Source organism: Cavia porcellus, unplaced genomic scaffold, assembly GCF_034190915.1.
Source record: "Cavia porcellus strain 051 isolate PalLab524CR breed Dunkin Hartley unplaced genomic scaffold, mCavPor4.1 scaffold_17, whole genome shotgun sequence".
NCBI classification, from domain to species: domain Eukaryota; kingdom Metazoa; phylum Chordata; class Mammalia; order Rodentia; family Caviidae; genus Cavia; species Cavia porcellus.
Genome location: NW_026947500.1, coordinates 48,158,780 through 48,176,112, shown reverse-complemented (window position 1 = coordinate 48,176,112; position 17,333 = coordinate 48,158,780). Strand labels below are relative to the sequence as shown.

General features: G+C 59.5%; 1 protein-coding gene across 8 annotated transcripts in view; it reads right to left on the bottom strand.

Moving 5' to 3' along the window:
• Positions 1-17,333, bottom strand: part of Eps15l1 (epidermal growth factor receptor pathway substrate 15 like 1) — a 35,729-nt gene that overhangs the window by 7,203 nt on the left and 11,193 nt on the right. For 2 of the 8 annotated variants that reach the window (XM_005001151.3, XM_013146493.3), the window contains 19 exons: positions 16,646-16,792; positions 16,347-16,409; positions 14,973-15,098; positions 14,294-14,353; positions 11,746-11,979; positions 11,402-11,559; positions 10,426-10,582; positions 10,256-10,341; positions 9,521-9,593; positions 9,207-9,368; positions 8,689-8,886; positions 8,428-8,583; positions 5,288-5,411; positions 4,958-5,008; positions 4,389-4,525; positions 3,531-3,588; positions 2,958-3,040; positions 435-567; positions 7-54 (listed from right to left, as the gene is read on the bottom strand). In XM_005001151.3, the coding sequence (XP_005001208.1) occupies positions 7-54; positions 435-567; positions 2,958-3,040; positions 3,531-3,588; positions 4,389-4,525; positions 4,958-5,008; positions 5,288-5,411; positions 8,428-8,583; positions 8,689-8,886; positions 9,207-9,368; positions 9,521-9,593; positions 10,256-10,341; positions 10,426-10,582; positions 11,402-11,559; positions 11,746-11,979; positions 14,294-14,353; positions 14,973-15,098; positions 16,347-16,409; positions 16,646-16,792 (2,254 nt within the window). Of the gene's footprint in view, positions 1-6; positions 55-434; positions 568-2,200; positions 2,775-2,957; positions 3,041-3,530; positions 3,589-4,388; positions 4,526-4,957; positions 5,009-5,287; positions 5,412-8,427; positions 8,584-8,688; positions 8,887-9,206; positions 9,369-9,520; positions 9,594-10,255; positions 10,342-10,425; positions 10,583-11,401; positions 11,560-11,745; positions 11,980-14,293; positions 14,354-14,972; positions 15,099-16,346; positions 16,410-16,645; positions 16,793-17,333 lie in introns of those variants that run through there. The other 6 variants (XM_005001153.4, XM_005001152.4, XM_003464177.5 and 3 more) reach the window with 6 other exon arrangements.

Genomic DNA, 17,333 nt, shown 5'->3' with positions numbered 1-17,333 from the left:
ACCTACCGCCCAGCAGCGCGTACCGCCCAGGGCTGTCCTGCTTGGCCTCCACCTCTGCAGGGGAAGCAGAGGATGCTCAGCCCTGCACCCCGCCTGCACACAGGGACCTTGCAGGACTCCCCAGCCGGATCCTGCCCTGTGGCTGCTGTTCCCCTGGGCCCGCGTGCAGTACTGATCTGCACATGTACACACAGGTGAGTGTGCTCCCACCTGACTATCACGCATACAGCTGAGGCTGGTGTGTCACAGGAGTACCCCAATAGCTGGCCATGGACAGCCGCGGTCAGGGCAACAGTGACCTTCTGCCACCCCAGCCAGCATAGGGCCCTGGGGTGGGGCTCGTGTGGGTCAGGTGGCCAAGGGCAGGAGCGGGGGAAGACAGCAAGGTCTTTAGCCTGCGAGGGACACCGGGCACGGTGGGGGTGCATACTGACCGCTGGGTGGCTTGGGCCTTGGCGGCACAGGCTTCTTCGGTGGCAGAGCGGGCGTGTCCTGTTTACTGTTAAAGGGGTCATTGGAGAAGCCGGGCCCTGCCGGGGAGGACGAGAAGGGGCCTGAGGCTGGGGGCTGTAAGAGAGACACCAGATGCAACCGTCACCACACGTGGGCCGTGCCCATGCATGAAGGCCCTGAGCCACCTCCTACTGCTCAGTGGAGGTTGAGGTCCTCTCCACGTTCCTGGGCTGCCAAATGCGGCCTAGATTAGGTGGCACCCTCCTGTGGCTGCCATCTCTGTCCAAGAACACAGTCACTGCCCTGTGGAGCCCAGCCCTCACCTCAGATCCCTGCAGCTGCCCAGGTAGGTGACATCCTCTCTGCCTTCCCTCCCAGCCTGCTATACACACGGGGAAACTGAGGCACAGGATGGTCGGGCTGGATCTGCATGTAGGGCCTCCTTCTGCATGTAGGGCTCCCACCCTTGGAGGGGAGGAAGCAGGGCCTCCCGCCAGGTGATTCCCACACAGTAGGATGCAGCTTTCAGCCTCGCCTCACACAGGGGTCCTTTCCAACAGACTGGTGTGCCTCAGTTTCCCCCATCCTCACTTGCTGCAGGGCTGGGGTTGGACCCAGGCTCTCGAGCAGGCTAAGCAAGTGCTGGCCCCAGCCACAGCCTCCTGGTTTTGGCAGCACTGCTGGACTACCCAATCTGGCCTCAAACTCGGGACTCGCCTCCATCTCCACCTATGCCTCCAAGCAGCGGGGATCATGCATGCTGTTGTCAATAAGACAGCAGACCCAGCCCCCCTCTCTGGGCAGTGACAGAAGCAAGTGACATGCTGGGGTGCTGGAGGACTTGGCGGTCAACTCTTCCCCATGCCTTTTTTTCTAGTGTTGGCCACTGGGCCTGACACCACTACAAGGAAAGTTCCAGACCCCTGGATCTGGAAGAGTACACCACAGCATTGTGAGGGACAGCCCTGCACTTTTCTCCTCGAGTCCCCTTGTACATGTGCAGGGGAAATGTGGGCCTTGTTCTGGGGCAGGCACAGGTCTGGGGACACCCTGTGCACATCCTACCGGGGTAGGGGACAGCAAGGTCTGCAGGCTGCAGCAAGAAGCAGCAGCACCCCAGCCCTCCCCAGGCACAGAGAGGGTTCTGCCCTGGCTTCGGGCATCCTGTCAGGGGCCTGGCAGGTCCCCTGCCCTGGACCAGGTGGCAGCATCAGGGCCACTGCGATGTCACTGAGCTGGGCCTGTAGGGTGACAGTGCCCTGCGCCTTACTCCAAGGCGATGGCTCCAGTGTCATACCCTCCCCACTTTTCGAGCCCAAGCTAAGCGACAGGACCCAGTTTAGCCCAGTTTATAGAGGCGTGGGGCCAGGTGGGGTGTTAGGCAGGGAGGGCAGAGAGAAGGTTGCTCAGCCTGGGATCACTGAGTGCCACCAAGCAAGCCCAGGCATTGTGGAGGTTCTCAGAGTGGGAGGGGACAAAGAGGCCATGCCAGGCAGCCACTCTTATTTTTGTTCTCAGCGCACTCTGAAAACATGTTTGGGGCCATGTTTTTCAAGCAAGCTGTGTGGTTGAGGTCAGCGCTATCTGTCAGCATCTCGGGGAGGGCAGGGCGGGGCACGGTCTGGGTGGGGCGAGGGGTGCAGGGCTGGGGCAGGGAGCAGGGATGTGCCCCAAGCCCGGGCCCTCAGGAGGGGATGCAGGGCCTGAACAGAAGAAAGCTCAGAAAGCAAACACCCGCCGCGCGCACTTTCATTTCCTCCACATTTATTTATACCCTGCTGTTGTTCTTGAAAATCAGCGCGCGGCCCACAGGGACCCGGCCTCCTGCGCCCTGGCCCAGCCTGTGTCGTGGAGACAGCAGGACCGAGTGGCTGCTTCCAAAGAGCCAGGCCGAGCTGCCTGTCCTCCTGCCCCTGCCGCCCACGGCCGGTGCGGACACGTCCGGAATCAGGTCCTCCTGAAGTGCCGCCTGGCTCAGGGCCCTGTCCCAGCTCACCCTGCCGGCTCTCAGAGGTTGTGGGGCTGCACAGAGGACGCAGGAGGGGGACCCCTCCTTGGACAGTGTTGGGGAGACCCGGGAATCCGTGAGCTCCTCCAAAGCCCAGCCAGTGCAGTGTAGCCCCGGTGGGGTGGGGGAGCTGGAAGGAAGGGTGGGGACCTGGGCTACACTGAGGGCCAATAACCTTGTACAGAGGGCACATAGCCATGGGCACAGAGACAGACAGTCAGATGGATGGATGAGCAGATGGACATCTCTGGGCCGAGCCTGCAGCACCGTGCAGCAACAGTGCTCACGGGAGGGGCCCGCATGCCTGTGCTCCCTGTGGACATGGGGACACACATCCCACACAGGGTGAGCGCAGCTGACCAGGGACCCTGTGGCAGCTGCCTCTCCCATCCCCGAGGACAGGATCCTAGGGCTGCAGCTATGGCCCTGCCTAGGGGCCAATCCAAGGGCCCTGTCCCTCTACCCCGGAAAAGCCCAGCCATCCTTGGAGCACTACCTTGGCCATCTGGCTGAAGTCAGCAAAGCCCTCGGCGCTGCTGAAGGCCCAGCTCCCGAAGGGGTCCAGGGTCCCGAAGGGGTCTGCAAGGCACAGGTGGTCTCAGCCAGGGATGAGTAGCATGCCCTAGCACATGAGAAGCCACCTGGTGGCCAGTGCCCAGCACACAGAGTCTGGCTGGGTGGCCCAAGGGGTGTAGTTGTCAGGCAGAGAGGGCTGGGCCCAATACCTCTCCTGTCCCGAGCTCGAGCCAGGGCCTGGGTTCAATTGTACACTCTTGGGGGAAACTAAAGACCCAAACCAAGAGGCCCAGGGAACAGTAACAGTGCTGACTCAGGTGCCACAGCACTCATCCCAGCACTCAGAGACTGAGGAAGGAAGACATGCATTTGAGAGACCTCGTCTCCAAGTAAAAAGGAAGTGGGAAGGGGTCTCCCAGTGCCTGTCCCCCACTTCCTGGGAACTGGTTTGGCCACAGGCTCAGGCCGGTTGCCCTGGGGACTCAGAGACCCCGATCCCTCGCCCTCTGCGGGTGCACCTGTACTAAGGAGCCAGGGAGAGGGCAGGCCTCACCTGAGCCTTTGGCCGTCGCACTGGAGGAGAAGGGGTCACTAGACGCGAAGGGGTCGAGCTGGGGAGAGAGGGTGAGGTTTGCCAGGCGCAGCAGCCTTGGCTGCCAGATGGGCCCTGCGGGCACCACTTGTCCAATGGCCAAAGCAGGGGATGGCACATCAGCTGGGGAGGGGGCGACAGGCCCAGCACGGAAGGCCTGGGCCTGGGGCCTCTGGAGTCTGCAGCCCTGGTGCCACGGGTAGCTGTCCAGGCCTGGGCTCAAATCTGGCCAGCCTTGGGTGCAGCCTGATCCAGGCCTGGTTGTGGATGCAACCCAGGTACGTAGGGGCTGGATGGGAAGAGCTGCAGCAGCCACCCCATGCACCTCATCAGCTCAGCAGAGGCAAGGAAGCCTCTCCTCCTAAAGCAGAACTGCTCCTCTGAGGCACCCTCAGGACTCCTTCCAATGCCACACCCCAGGAAGATCCTGGGGACCAGAGGACATTGGTCTGGGTGACAGCCTGGTATGTGCTCAGTCAGGATCTCGCCATGTGGCCCCCTGGTCCACAGCTCCTGGACTCAAGTGATCCTCCAACCATCAGCCTCCCAAAGAAGAGCCAAAGCTGTGAGTGTGTACCACTGTCCCCCACAGTGTAGGGTTCTGCTGTCTCTTCAGAAGGTGGGATGGCAGTGGGGACAGCTAACAGCGCAGAATTGGGGGACACAGAGGGACAGAGGGGACTTGCTCTAGCTCACCCTGGGTCACTGGACACTGAATGTGAGGCCGATCTCAGTGTGACACTCTGCAGGGTGGGCCGGGTGGCTGCCTGGCTGTCCAGAAGGAAGCCCGGCCATTACATCCAGACTCCCCTGGCTCACCTTCGAAGGGAGGGATGAGGTCTTCGTGAAGGGGTCTGAGGTGAATGGGTCGCCCTTCACCTGCTTCTTGAAGAAGTCGTCAGGTGCCGAGCCGTGGAATGGGTCGCTTTCTTTGAAAGGGTCCCCCCCAAACGGATCTGGAGGGCAATGGGGACACTGAAGGGATGCATGCCAGGAGGAGAAATGAGGAGTGGCTTCGGAAGGCAGGGACCATATCATAGGCGCTGCAGGCTGCAGGCCTGGGGTCACACAGCGCCACTATCAGAACACGGAGTGGCCTCCCCACACACTGCATCCCTGGACATGAGACAAGGCCAGCCCGTCATGTGGTCTGGGACTAGCCAGAGCTGTCTGTGCCTGCCGGGGTGCGGGGGGGGGGGGGGCTGGCACGTGCTCCTAGCATCCCACTGGGAGCCCCAGGTCTCTTAATCAAGCAAAGGTGCTACCAGGAGGGCAGCTGTGGTCCCCAGGGCGGCCACAGACTGCACTGTTGCCCACTAGACCACAAGAAGCCAAGCTGTGGGAAGGTGTGGCCTGGGGCCCCCAAGACACAGATGGGCCTTCCTTACCTGCAGCCGCCGCCTGCTGCTCTGCAAAGGGGTCGCCCTGGAACGGGTCACCTGCAGCAAGGGTGGCAGCTGAGCGGGACTCCCCACATGAGGCAGGCACTGGGGGGAGCCCTGGGGACGCCCCTCCCCCACCCCCCATGTCCTTCAATCCCGAAGGGAGGGGACCCCGAGGCCTGGGGCCATCCATCCCGGCATCCAAGTCCCAGCTCCTCTGCAGTCTGTCCCGAGCTGGTGTGGCTGGGGCACTTCGGAGAAGCCCAGTGCTGGTTCCAGAGCCCCCACCCCCACCCTGTTGCCACTGTAACTGGGCCCTGGGGACCCCGAGGATACCTTTGAAGGGGTCTGCACCCTTGAAGGGATCAGCCTTGAAGGGGTCCTCTGCCTGGAAGGGATCCGGGGGCAGGTCCTGGGCATCGTTGCTAAATAACAAGGCTTTGCTTTTGAAAGGGTCATCCTAGAATGCCGAGGAGACACAGGACAGAGGCGCGGTCACCCCAGCTGACAGCAGGGTGCAGGCTCCACACCTCGATAGCACCAACCATGCTGGGAGGCCCTGGGGTGAAGGCGAGGCCTCCTGTCACTGAGCACCTGACACGGCCAGGTCAGGAGGCACCCTGATAAATTACAGACTTGGCGGGCAGCAGAGGAGTGGGACTCGGCAGGGGCAGAGGTGATGTAGCACGGAGGGGACGGACAGCATGGAGTCTGCCTGCATCATGAGAAGGCTCAAGGGCAGTGGCCCTAGCTGCTGAACTGGCGGCTGACTGGTGAGCACTGCAGGGTGACGAAGCCACAAACTTCTGTCACATCTGTTTCAGCAAGACTAATTTCTAAAGCTCTGCTTTCTTAGAGCTAGGCCCCGAGTGCTCATCTGTGACTACAATCATGAAGCTGAGGCAGGATGATCCCTTGAGCTCAGGACTTTAAGACCAACCTTGGAGATGTAGTGAGACATCTCAAATGAAAGAGAGAAAAAGAAAGGGGAAGAAAAAGAAAACTAGAGAGCGGTGCCTAGCTAGGTAAAGCTCAATCCCTGTGTCAGAAAGAGACAATGATGAAACTGTCCTACAGGCAGCCTCAAGAACCACTCCAGGGCTGAGGATTTAGCTCAGTGGTGTAAGTGCCTGCCTGGCAACTGTGAAGTCATGAGTTCGTCCCTGTACCAAAAAACAAACAACAACAACAAAAAAGAACCATTCCAGAGGTATGACGTCCATCTGGCTGCCAGCAAACATGTACCTGGGCAGTTGGGTAAAACAGTTCCTGGAACCCATGACCCCAGCACTCTAGAGGGCACAAGTGTAAGCCCGAGCCTTGTCTTCAAATTTCAGAAGTATGAAAAGCACATGCCTATCATCCCAGCACTCGGAGGCTGAAGTAGGAGGATCACTGTGAGTTCCATGCCAACCTGGGCCACAAATTGAGTTCAAAGCCAGCCTTGCCTACAAAGCTAGAAGCAGTCTCAGAGAAAAAGTTGATCCTGATGCGATGGCTCACACCTGTCATCCCAGCATTCGGGAGGCTGAGGCAGGGGGATCACTGTGCCTTCAAGGCCACCCTGGGCTACACAGTGACCTCAAGACCATCCTGAACTGCTCAGTGAGACTTCATCTCAAAAAAAAAAAAAAGGGAAAGGTCCTGGGTACAGCTCAGTGCAAAGGCTCTGGGTTCCACCTCCTGTGCCAAAAGAAGAAACATTATATATACACACATGAAAACGTACTTCCTCTGCCCAGAAGTGGGCTGTCAGTGAGGAAACAAGGGCTGCTGCAGTTGCAGCTACTAGAGCGTGCATGGCACTTTGCATTTTTAAAAAAGGTGCTTATTTCTAGAAGCAAGCGAGCATATTCAAACCAGGAGAAAAAAATAATGACTTTTGAAGAGCACTTTTCCACAGCAGATTCGGGCTGGGGGCGGGAAAAGCAGAGCAGCAGCCTTCTGAGGACCTGCCTGGCCCAGGAGCAGGCACCGCTCAGTCAGGGTGGCTAGGGCTGGCTGGGGACCCAGTGTGGGACGATGGTATAGGCAGACTCCAAAGTCGGGGGTCCCAAAAAAAAAAAAAGTCACAGGTCCCTTCCCAGGCTGTGTGTGGCCTGGGGTGCTGGGGACCTGGGCTGGTCTCCCTCTACTTGCCAGGTTTCCCTCCTTGGGAGGAACCCAGCTGGGCCTGGGGAAGCTAAGAAGACCCCAAACACGAGCACAGGCCCTGGAATTGGGAGTCAGAAGCTGAGGCCATAGGCCTCCTCCATGTTCTGCCCAGTGGAGTACAGTAGGGGGCAGGCATGGACCAACGGTGCTGGGGAGATCCCATGGGTTGGATGGGGTGGATGTGGTGCAAGGATGGACTAACTGGCCAGGCCTGTCTCAGAACAGGCCATATGCGCACAGGAGACAAGAGTTTATGGTGTTCGATGGTGCAGAAGGGCTGGTGGGGCGGTGTGCTGGGGCCCACTGAGAGGTGAGGGACACCCCACGACAGGAGGAACCCCACTTGGGGAAAGAGATGCACGGTGCAGCTGGATCGAGCACTCTCCCGGGATGGCAGACACCATGGCCCTGCCACCCAAGGCCACCATGGAAGGGACCGAGCTGGCTGGCATGGGGTGTGCAGACAGAGCTGTCCCCTCAACCCAGGGGTGCCATGCACCAAGCACAGCAGGGCTCACCAAGACAGCCCTGTCCTGTGGGGGGATGCACAAGGGCTGAGTGCTCCCTGGAGCTGGGGTTCCACGTGGGCAGGGAGTGAGCAGAGGAGGATGAGTGGCCACACCCAGGCCCAGGTCTGCAGAGCCAGGCACCCCTCACTGCCCGTGCCCCGAGAACCACGGCGCTCACTCTGAAGCGCACGGGTGCTGACGCCGCTGTGCTTGTGAAGAAATGGAAACAACTGTGCGAGCTGTTTCACAAGTGTATTTGCACGGGGGGGGGGGGTATCTCGCTGGCAGCTCAGAGGTGACCAAGGAGAGCGGGACAAGACAGGGACCTGAGGGCGGGGTGGCAGCACGGGCCACCTATCTCCCCAAGGACACCAGACAGCACGGGACAGGGCAGCACAGCAGGAAACACCAGGGAGGGAGGGCACTGGTGGGTGGGGGAGCAGCTCAGGGCCCAAGCCCAACTGACCAAGCTGGCGACAAAGACCAGGAGGGAGCCCATCCCCCAGTGTACACGGACACCAAGCAGCAGCTTCAAGAGGCAGGCGACAGAGGAAGTGCGCGGGCCCACAGCAGAGGAGACCCAGCAGTGGGCACAGAGCGAACGAGCATGATAGGAAACACAGGGCTCAGGGCAGTAGTCTGGGGTGAAGTGCGGAGGTGGCAGAAACAATACTCAGGGGACACCCCATGGAGTGGAAGTGCATGTGTCCCTGCAAGGGGAGCCCTGTCCAGGGTGACCAGGCCTTGGGGCTCTGTTGGGGTGGACGGCAGGTGGCAGGTGGCGGAAGCCACACACGCTCACCCAACCTTTACCATGGCTCCGAAGCCACCCCTCTCAGCCAGGGCGACGCCTTCACTGAGGGCAGCCAGCTCTGCCAGGCCCGCACCATCCAGTGCCCGCTCGTACTGTTCAAGGCTGCGCTGTGCGTCCAGCCGGCTCTCATGCAGCTGGGACAGCTTGCTCCGTGCCTGCATGACAGGGACACAGGCGTCAGGGCTGTGGTCCTCCAGCCTGCCCTCCCCATGTGACCTTGGCCCAGACCGGCGGCAGCAGCAGCATCGCCACACAGGCACCTGGCCGATTTCGTCCTGCGTGGACTTGAGTGACTTGATGATGGTCTCCAGCTGCGTGCGCCCAGCCTGGATGCTCTGCTCCAGCTGCGTCTCCTCCTGCTGCAGCCGGCCCAGCTCCGCCTTGGCGTGGCTCAGATCATCCTCCTGTGACCGAAGGTCCGACTCCTGCGACTGGATCTGGGTCTTCAGCGAAGAGATCTACAGTGGATGGCAGGCAGTGATGCTGGACTTCTCAGGCTGAGGGTCCACTCCAGGACCATGGGAGGCTCTGGCTAATGTCAGTGCCACACACACGCCCTAACACACCCTTTCACGCCAACTCACACAGGGATCAAGAGGGCTCCTTACTCTCGGGAAAGCCCAGCTGGGACCACCCACCACACCTTGTCCAAGACAAGTGGCAAAGCCAGGCCCGGCCATGAGAGGAGACTTGGAGCCACCAAGGGGCAATGGGGCCGACTCAGGCTGGCCTGGGAGCATGGGGAGGAGCAGCAATGACCAAGCCATCCACCACTCACCATCTGTGTCTCATCCTGGCACTTCTGCCGCACATCGCTCAGCATGTCCCGGAGCTTGGCCTTCTGCTGGTCCATCTCATCCAGCCGGTCTTGGGCATCCTGCTTCTGGGCCTCAAGTTCCTGCAAGCTGCTGGTCTCCCGGTCCAGGTCATTCTGCAGCTCCTGTGAAGACCGAGGAGGACTCAAGATCAGCCTCAAGACCAGGATACCCAAGGGAGCCCAATTTGAGGAAACACCACTGGGTGTGATGCACAGGCCTATCTCCCCGGCATTCTGGGAGGCTGAGGCAGGAGGATGCTGAGTCCCATGCCTACCTGTACCTCACCCGTCTTCTGCCTGATGGCTTCTTCCTTCTCCCTGATGTCCTGCTCCAGGGAGTATTTCTCCCTGGACGGGATGCAATTGGCAGCAAGATACAGGTCAGTCAAGCCACAGCACGCTGCAATCCCTGGCATCCCTGCCCATGCAGTCCCCCTGCAGTCACAGAGGTTTCAGGACCACACTCCGTGCTAGGTGGCCACATGTCCCATGCAGCTGGCCCAGAGTCAGGTCACAGGTGCAGCTTTGGATGAGACCCACGTGGGTTAAGCCCATAAGATCAGTCACCACCAGAGGAGAGCAACAGCCTGGGTTCCCTCCCATGTGTTGTGCCATCAGCCAGCCACCACGACCCCCACAGGCTAAGCGGGACCCTGAAGGGGAGCAAAGGAAGTGTCCTCCCTGGAGTGGGTCCCAGGACAGAGGGCCCCCCGCCCAGCAGGCACCCTGTGACCTGCTGAGCCCGGGGGACCAGGTCGGTGGGTGAGGGGGTTGGGGGGAGGTGGGTGGTCTGCAGAGACTGGCACGGGTGCTCAGAGCAGGAGTCGCCCTCAGCTGTGAGGTGACGAGCCAGCACCCCACCGCCACACCATTCTGGGGATGGTATGTGCAGACTCAAGCCCCACACCACAGGCTAAGCATTTCGGATGCCAAGAGGTCATGGGTGGGAGGACATCTGGCTATTTGGCCAAAGATGCTCCCTAGTGTGTTTGGGGTTGGGGCCTACACACCTTTGCAGCTGCGAGATTTCCTGGCTGATGTCATCCAGTTCCTTCACCCCAGTGAGCTCCCCAGAGCCCAGGGAGCCTGCGCCATCCTGGGGAAGGCAAGGGCCAGTCACAGCCAACGGCAGAGGCCGGCAGGGTGACAGCGCCCCCTGGTGGCGGGTTGGGCTACTCACCAGGGCCGGCGTGCCACGTTCTGAGGGGGGGACCATGTCTGGAGACAGCACCTGCGGGGGGTCGAGGCCCTTGCTGACCTTCTGCTGGATAAGGTACATGGCGAGTGCAAACTGCTCCTTGCTCAGCTTCCCTGTTTGCTTCGTATCAGCCAGGGCCCTGGGGACAAGTGGATGTCACATAGCCGTAACCCAGCCTTCTTTCTCCCCAGTGTCCCTCTGCCCAGGCTGCTGTTCTGACCGGGAGTGGGTGCTAGGGAGGGGGACCCCTGCTGTGCGAAGACACCAGACAGATTGTGAACTGCATTGCCCTGCCTGGACCACACTGCACGGGATGGGCAACAGCGAATGTGCTTGCCCTATGGACCCAGCCCCTCTGTCCCTGCATAGAGCATTTCTGCACTGCCCAGGCAGCCCTGACCTTGGGCTCCATGCAGCCCTGTAAAGTCCTCCAGCCAGAAAGACAAAATACCTGCACCTGATCCCTGCCTTCGAGGTGCCATGGGCCCAGCCCTGCTACATCATCCTGGGCCAGGGCAGGGGACAATGGGCAGCAGGGGACAGTGGGCAGCAGGGCACAGTGGGCTCCCTCTCCTGAGGGCCAACAGCCCTGGGGAGTGGCTAGGTTTCGAGGCTCTGCTCACAGGTCTTTTCCTTTTGGAACGAAAAGGTTGAACCCAGGGCCTTGCCATAGAGCTGTTACTTGCAGTACTCAGAGGCTAAGGTAGGAAGACTGCTTTGAGTTCAAGGTCAGCCTCAACTACACAATGAGACCCAAGTCAAAAATTGGTTAAAAAACAACGGTGTAAGCTGCCTGGGCTGCACTGGAAGCTGCAATCCCCTGGCTTCAGCCTCCTGGCGTGTCTGTCGCTGTGCCCAGCTACCCTTCTCTGTTCCCCAAGGAGTCTCCCAGAGGTGCCAAGCTCTGAGGCACAAACCAGAAGGTGACTTCCCTGGCAAGTGCTAACCCCCCACTCACCAGATGTGGGCCAGCAGGCTCTGCGTGAGGCCTGAGTGCATGAAGATCTCCTTCACCTCCTGGCCACTTACATAGCCATCCAGGTCCAGGTCAGTCTTCAGGAAGATCTCGTCGAAGCGCATCTTGTCAGCCACTGGCACTACCCATGCCACCGCTGGCTGCAAGGGGGGGAGGCTCAGTGGACAGGACATGTGGGCTAGGGCCAATGCAGGGGCTCTGCACAGCGCAGCGGCCTTGGGCCAGGCACACCAGCCTCTGCCCAGCCCATGGTGGGGGCAACAGGGATGTCTCCCTGTCACCAGAGCCCGGCCCACCCCTGCCCTGCCCACCTGGCGCCCACACACCTGTGCCTGCTTGAGGCCGTGCTTGGGGGACAGGCTACCCGTGCTGTTGAGGCTGCTGACACTGCCGTGTGAGGGTGTGGAGCGCAGGCTGTCCCTGGGTGGGGGGCTACCAGGCAGCACAGGCACGGCCCCAGGGAATACTGGCTTCTTGCGCTTGGATGGTGGGATGAGTGCCGGGGGCAGTGCAGCCGGCACAGGCTCCTTCTCCAGGGCCCGGTATACCAGGTGCATGGCCTGTGGGTACGAAGGACATGGCTAGGCTGAGCTGGGCAGGGAGTGGGGCACAGCTCCCCCTCCACAGCTTCTGGGTCTCTGATGTGCTCCTTGGGCAGTTCTTGGTGACCAACACCCAGGCTGGCCTCAGTGTGCTATGCTCCTGCCTCACTCTCCTGAGGAGCTGGCTCTCCTCGCTTGGCTCAGGGCACTTTTAAAGGGACAATTAGTGGTGAAGACAGAAGCATCGGGATGGGACTCAGGACCCACTCCCAGCCCTAGCACGAGGCCTGGTGGGACTCCCGAGAATCAAGCAAACAAGCCCAGGATGGGCACTCAGCACCCAGAAGGCTGAGGGGCCTGGCCTACTCGGGGACCCTGCTGCTGGGCGGCTGGAGCACAGGGCCCATCAAGAACAGGAGGAGGTGAGGCCAAAACCAAGCCAAACAAGCAGGAAAAGAAGACCAAGAAGTCCTTGACACAGCTGGCAATGACACACCTGCGCTGTACGCCCACAGTGGTTCCAGGGCTAAGCCTGCCACCTCCTTTGTATTCTCACAACAATATAACTAAGAAATATGTTTACAAGTGGTTAGCGTGGCCAGGTTTGAAGGTGTGCGCCTGCGGTCCATCCAAGCCACTCAAAAGGCTGCAGCAGGAGGGCCCTGAATTCAAGGCCTATCCCAGAAAGTGAGAATAGTGAATTTTACGTGATAAATCAATAAAGTACACCCAGCAAAAACAGCCGATGGGAGAGACAGAGAGCGCACACCCAGTGCAAGGCGGAGACCAGCCTCTGCTCAGAAAGACAGCTGTACCACAGCCTGCAGTATAGGGTGTGTGGGGTGGGGTCCCCACTTCCCCAGAGAGCTGAGGCCAACTCGAAAGCTTCCCATCACCAAGGTGTGAGGCCATGCCCACAAGCAGCTGGTCACCAGCAATGTGAGCATGCTGGTGACAGATATACAGGAGTAGACACTTACACACTCTTCTCCTCAGACGTACGCACATTTGTTCCACACCGAATGGGAACAGATCCCATCTGCCTCCCTCACTACTAGCATTCAGATAACCGCATTTTCCAACAGTTCGAGCTCAGTACAGAGCTCCTGCCCAGAGACAGTGGCACCAGGCAATCCCGGAACCCTTATGCCGCCTGGTTTTGTTGCTGGGGTTTTCCTTCAGTCTTTGAGACAGGATCTCACTGTGTAGCCCAGGCTGGTTTTAAACTCACTATGTAGCCCAGGCTGGCCTTGCACTCACAGCTATCCCTCATCTCACTCTCCCAAATGCTGGGATGACAGGTATGCATACCACCCCAGCAGGAACACCCAGTTTGATGTAGCATCACCCAGGTGAACCCCATGAAACAAAGTAAGATGTTGGGACCCTTAATGCAACATGGCCTGAATTAACTCAATTATTACTCAAATCAGAAATGTAAAAATTCATTTACTCTTCAAAGAAAGAAAAAAAAAAGCAGCCTGGAGGGTGAGGCAGGAGGATTGCTGGGAACCCAAGGTCAGTGTGGACTACATTTCACAAGTTCAAGGCCAGCCTGGTCGGCAAGCGCAACCCGTCTGAGAAGTATAGAAAGGCTTTCTTCCCAATGAAGCAAGCTGACCCTCGGCTTCCCATCACCTCCCTCCGGCAGAGGATGCACCTTGGACGCAAGGGATCCACACTCCTACTAGGAGGTAAAACTCCAAACTCAGGCTGCCCCGACCCCACCAGCCCCTAGGGCTCCAGCCTGGACCCATTGCCCAGGGAGCCACTGTGCTGGGCAGAACTCTAGCTGGGAGCCGAGTGTGAGGGCAGTGACCCAGCAGCCTTGGAGGAAGGCCCAGTGCAGGGCACAGCAGCAATGTGGTCACTGCACAGTGTGTCAGTCACTGGAGCTGGCCAATGGCCAGGCGAGGATGTCCCCTGTGCCCGAGGAACACATGGGTGTCTCAGGTGGAGCTAAAGGGCAGTGCCTCCTCTTGTACAGCCCCAGGACTGCACCTGCGAGGCCGCCCTGGGACCCTGCTGTACCCGCATCCCTGCCCTGAAACCCTACTCGGGGCCAGGGCTCACTAAAGTGCCCAGGTGAACTCTAACTTGCAGCCTGCCTCAGACTCCCCAGTGTTGGCACCTCAGCCTCCATGGCTTCAGGAAGCCCTGACACACAGCAAGAGAAAGAGGAGGCCCAGGGTTGGTAACTGGCAGGTCGTGGGCCTCCCTTTTCCCTGAGTTCTCTGCACCTACCGAACGCTGGGACAGCTCCTACACCCCAGAAAGGTGGTGAGCCCCTCAACCCTGCCCTCTCCCTCCTGGGGCGGAAGACCGGGCCTACCACAGCAAACTCCTCACGGTCCAGGTGCCCATCCTTGTCTATGTCACTGAGGTCCCAGACCTGTGGGTAGATAACAGCAGACATGAGACGGAGCCAAGGGGCTGCTGTGTGAGGACGCCTGGCACGACGTGAGCCTGGGACTGGTGTATGGCAGTCCCGACCCATACACGGCACAGTCACGTCACCCCCACACCCAGGGTCTGGAGAGCTGGCTACCACCACCCCACAGGTGTGGCCAGCAGGACAGCAGCTGCCCTGGCGCCCCAGGCCCTGGGCTGCTGCCCAGAGACTGTGTGCCAGGTGACCGGGGCTCCTGCACTTGACTTAGGGTTGGCTGGTGACATGGGCGCTGGCTGCTACGAGACTGCAGCACTGGCCAGTGTCACTCAGAGGACAAGGCCCACCGGCACAGGGGCTTCCAGACCCCTCTGAGGCCACTGCAGTCACCAGGCATCCACCCAGGCTCTGCCTCAGGCCTGCCTGGCAGCAGGGCAGGAAAACAGCCCCAGATCCCCAACCAAGGCCTCCAGACTCCGAAGGCGTTTTCCACACCCAGCAAGACCACAGGCTCAGTGTCCAGGCCAGGGCCACCCTGTGAGCAGCTCACAGGGCCACCAGGGGCAAGGTCACAGCCCCACTAGCCCTGACATCATTGCCTAGCCCAGCCACAGCCACTCACCCTGCCCAGGACGTCTAGAGGTAGCTTCGAGTTCATGAGGACCGGCTTGACCTTGTCGCCAGACAACAAGCCCTTGACAGGCAGCAGGCTTTCAAAGATGCCATCAAACTTAGCCTTCTCCTCCACCTGGAGGGAGAAAGGCTTGGGTGAGGCCAGGGGGTGCAGGAAAGGAGCTGCAAAGGGCCTCCTGTGCCCTGGCTGCTGCCTGGGCGCAGGGCAGCATCCTTCCCCAGAGGACAGGTGACCCCTGCTGACCCTCACAGGCTCTAGGACAAGCAGAGAGGCAAGTGATCAAGTCAGTTCCCAACACTCATCACACTAGCACTCTGGGAGGCTGAGGCAGGAGGATTCCAAGTTCCAGCCTAACCTGAGCACCTCCAGCACTTAGCAAGATCCTGTCTTGAAATGAAGAATTAATAAACAGGACTGGGGACGCAGCATAGTTTGAAGGCCCTGATTCCATTCCCAATGCTCAAAAATGGGGCTGAACTCTGTGATGTGCATAGTATACAACAATCAAAAATGCCAGCCACTCATGCGGCACAGTCAGTGAGCATGGTGTTCATAACAGCAATTAAAGGTTTTGGGGCTAAAGCGAGGCTCCATGGGGGATCGCTCCACTGGCAAGCGGGACACCCTGGGCTCTGTCCCCAGCTCCCGAAAGATAAAATAAAACCAAGTTCAAAAAAAAAAAGGAAGAAAGGATGGTGCCATGGAACACAGGGCTGGACCCCGCGCTAGCCCAGGCTAACCCAGCCACAGGACCCAGACATCCAAGACCTCAAGACAGCTCCTCAACACAAAGCTGATGTCCGTCCAGGTCCAGACTAGGTGACTCCCGGGGACGGAGCCTCTCCAGGCAGAGCCAGGCCACCTTGGTAAGTAGGTGACAGAGGAGGGATAGCTCTCCTGCAGGAGTGCGCTCCATGTCGGGACTGAGGCAAAAGGATACATGGAGAGAGCTCAAGGCCAGCCCAAATTACACAGTGAGACCCAATCTTAAAAAAAAAAAAAGAGAATGTGTGGAGCTGGGATGCAGCTGGAGGAGTCCACATTGAACACGCATGGAGCCTGGGCCCAGCACCATCAATCAACAGGGTGATGTGCTGCAACAGGCAGATGCAGGAACTGAACTAAAAACCTTTCCTCCTTGGTGACACTGAAGATGGAGCCCAGGGCCTTGTGACACTTACAGCCCTTTCTAATTTTTATTTAAAGTCAGAGCCTTGCTAAGCTGTCCAGGTGGGGTCTATGCTGGCAATCCTCCTGCCTCAGCCTCTGAGGAGCTAGGATGGCAGCAGTGGCCCACCTGCCCTGTCTGTGTGATGGTGATGACCCTAACAGCTCCAAGAGAGGGGTGGCTTGGTCACTTACCCGCACTGCCCAGGGGGCCTCTGCAGAAGACGGTGCACCCATCAAGGGGCTGCTGGTGTCATGCTGAGGAAAAAGAAAAACCCAAAGGTTCAATTACAGCAAGGAGTGCCTGGTGCATACCCGGCACACACATGCCCAGACAGTGGAGCCCCACGGCCACCCGAGAGCAGAGGACACAGGCAGCAGGGGAGGCCGGGAAGGAACACATGGGGACTGAGAGGACAACACAGAGGCCCGATAAGCTGCAGAACTGCTACACTGAGGTGTCGCAGCCAACCTCAGCAGAGAGGAGTGCGGACCTGGGGGCGCAGGGAATCCCTCCATGGACGTGCACCACGCAGAGCACTCACAAATTTGGGTGGTGGCACCGTCAGCGCCAGACTGCTCAGCGAGACATCATGGCCGCTCTGGGCGCAGGCAACCAGTCTCAGCGCCACGTAGAAGCCCTGGAAACCAAAGGGTGTTGTCAACACAGCTGGGAGCAGATGGCATGATAGAGTGCCCAGCCAGACCTGCCTGGGATGCCACTGCCCTGACACCAAGCCAGCGCCACACCACGCAGCAGGGGCAGCAAGGGACCGACATGTACAGGGGCTTTAAAATGGCCTGGAGCCAAGCACAGTGGCTCCTGCCTATCTCCAGCCCTATGGAAGACTGACACAGGAAGATTTCAAGTTCAGGCCATCTTGGCAACTTAGCACCTTACTGAGACACTATCCTAAACCAAAGCAAACCGGAGGGGCTGGAGCTGTCCTTATGCAGAGGCCCTGGGAACAGCTGTGTGACTCTACTTCCAGCACTATGAGGAGAACCAGAAACTTAGGATAGAGATGGGCAGACAGAAAGGAACTGACCAACACCTGTCAGTGCCGAGGTTCACGTTGGACTCCCCAGCCCAAGTGGCATCATCTCCTGCTAGGATGACAGGCCAAGTTAGATCCCCGTGGCCTGGCTGCCACTCAGCCTGCAGGGCCGGAGCTCTCTAAC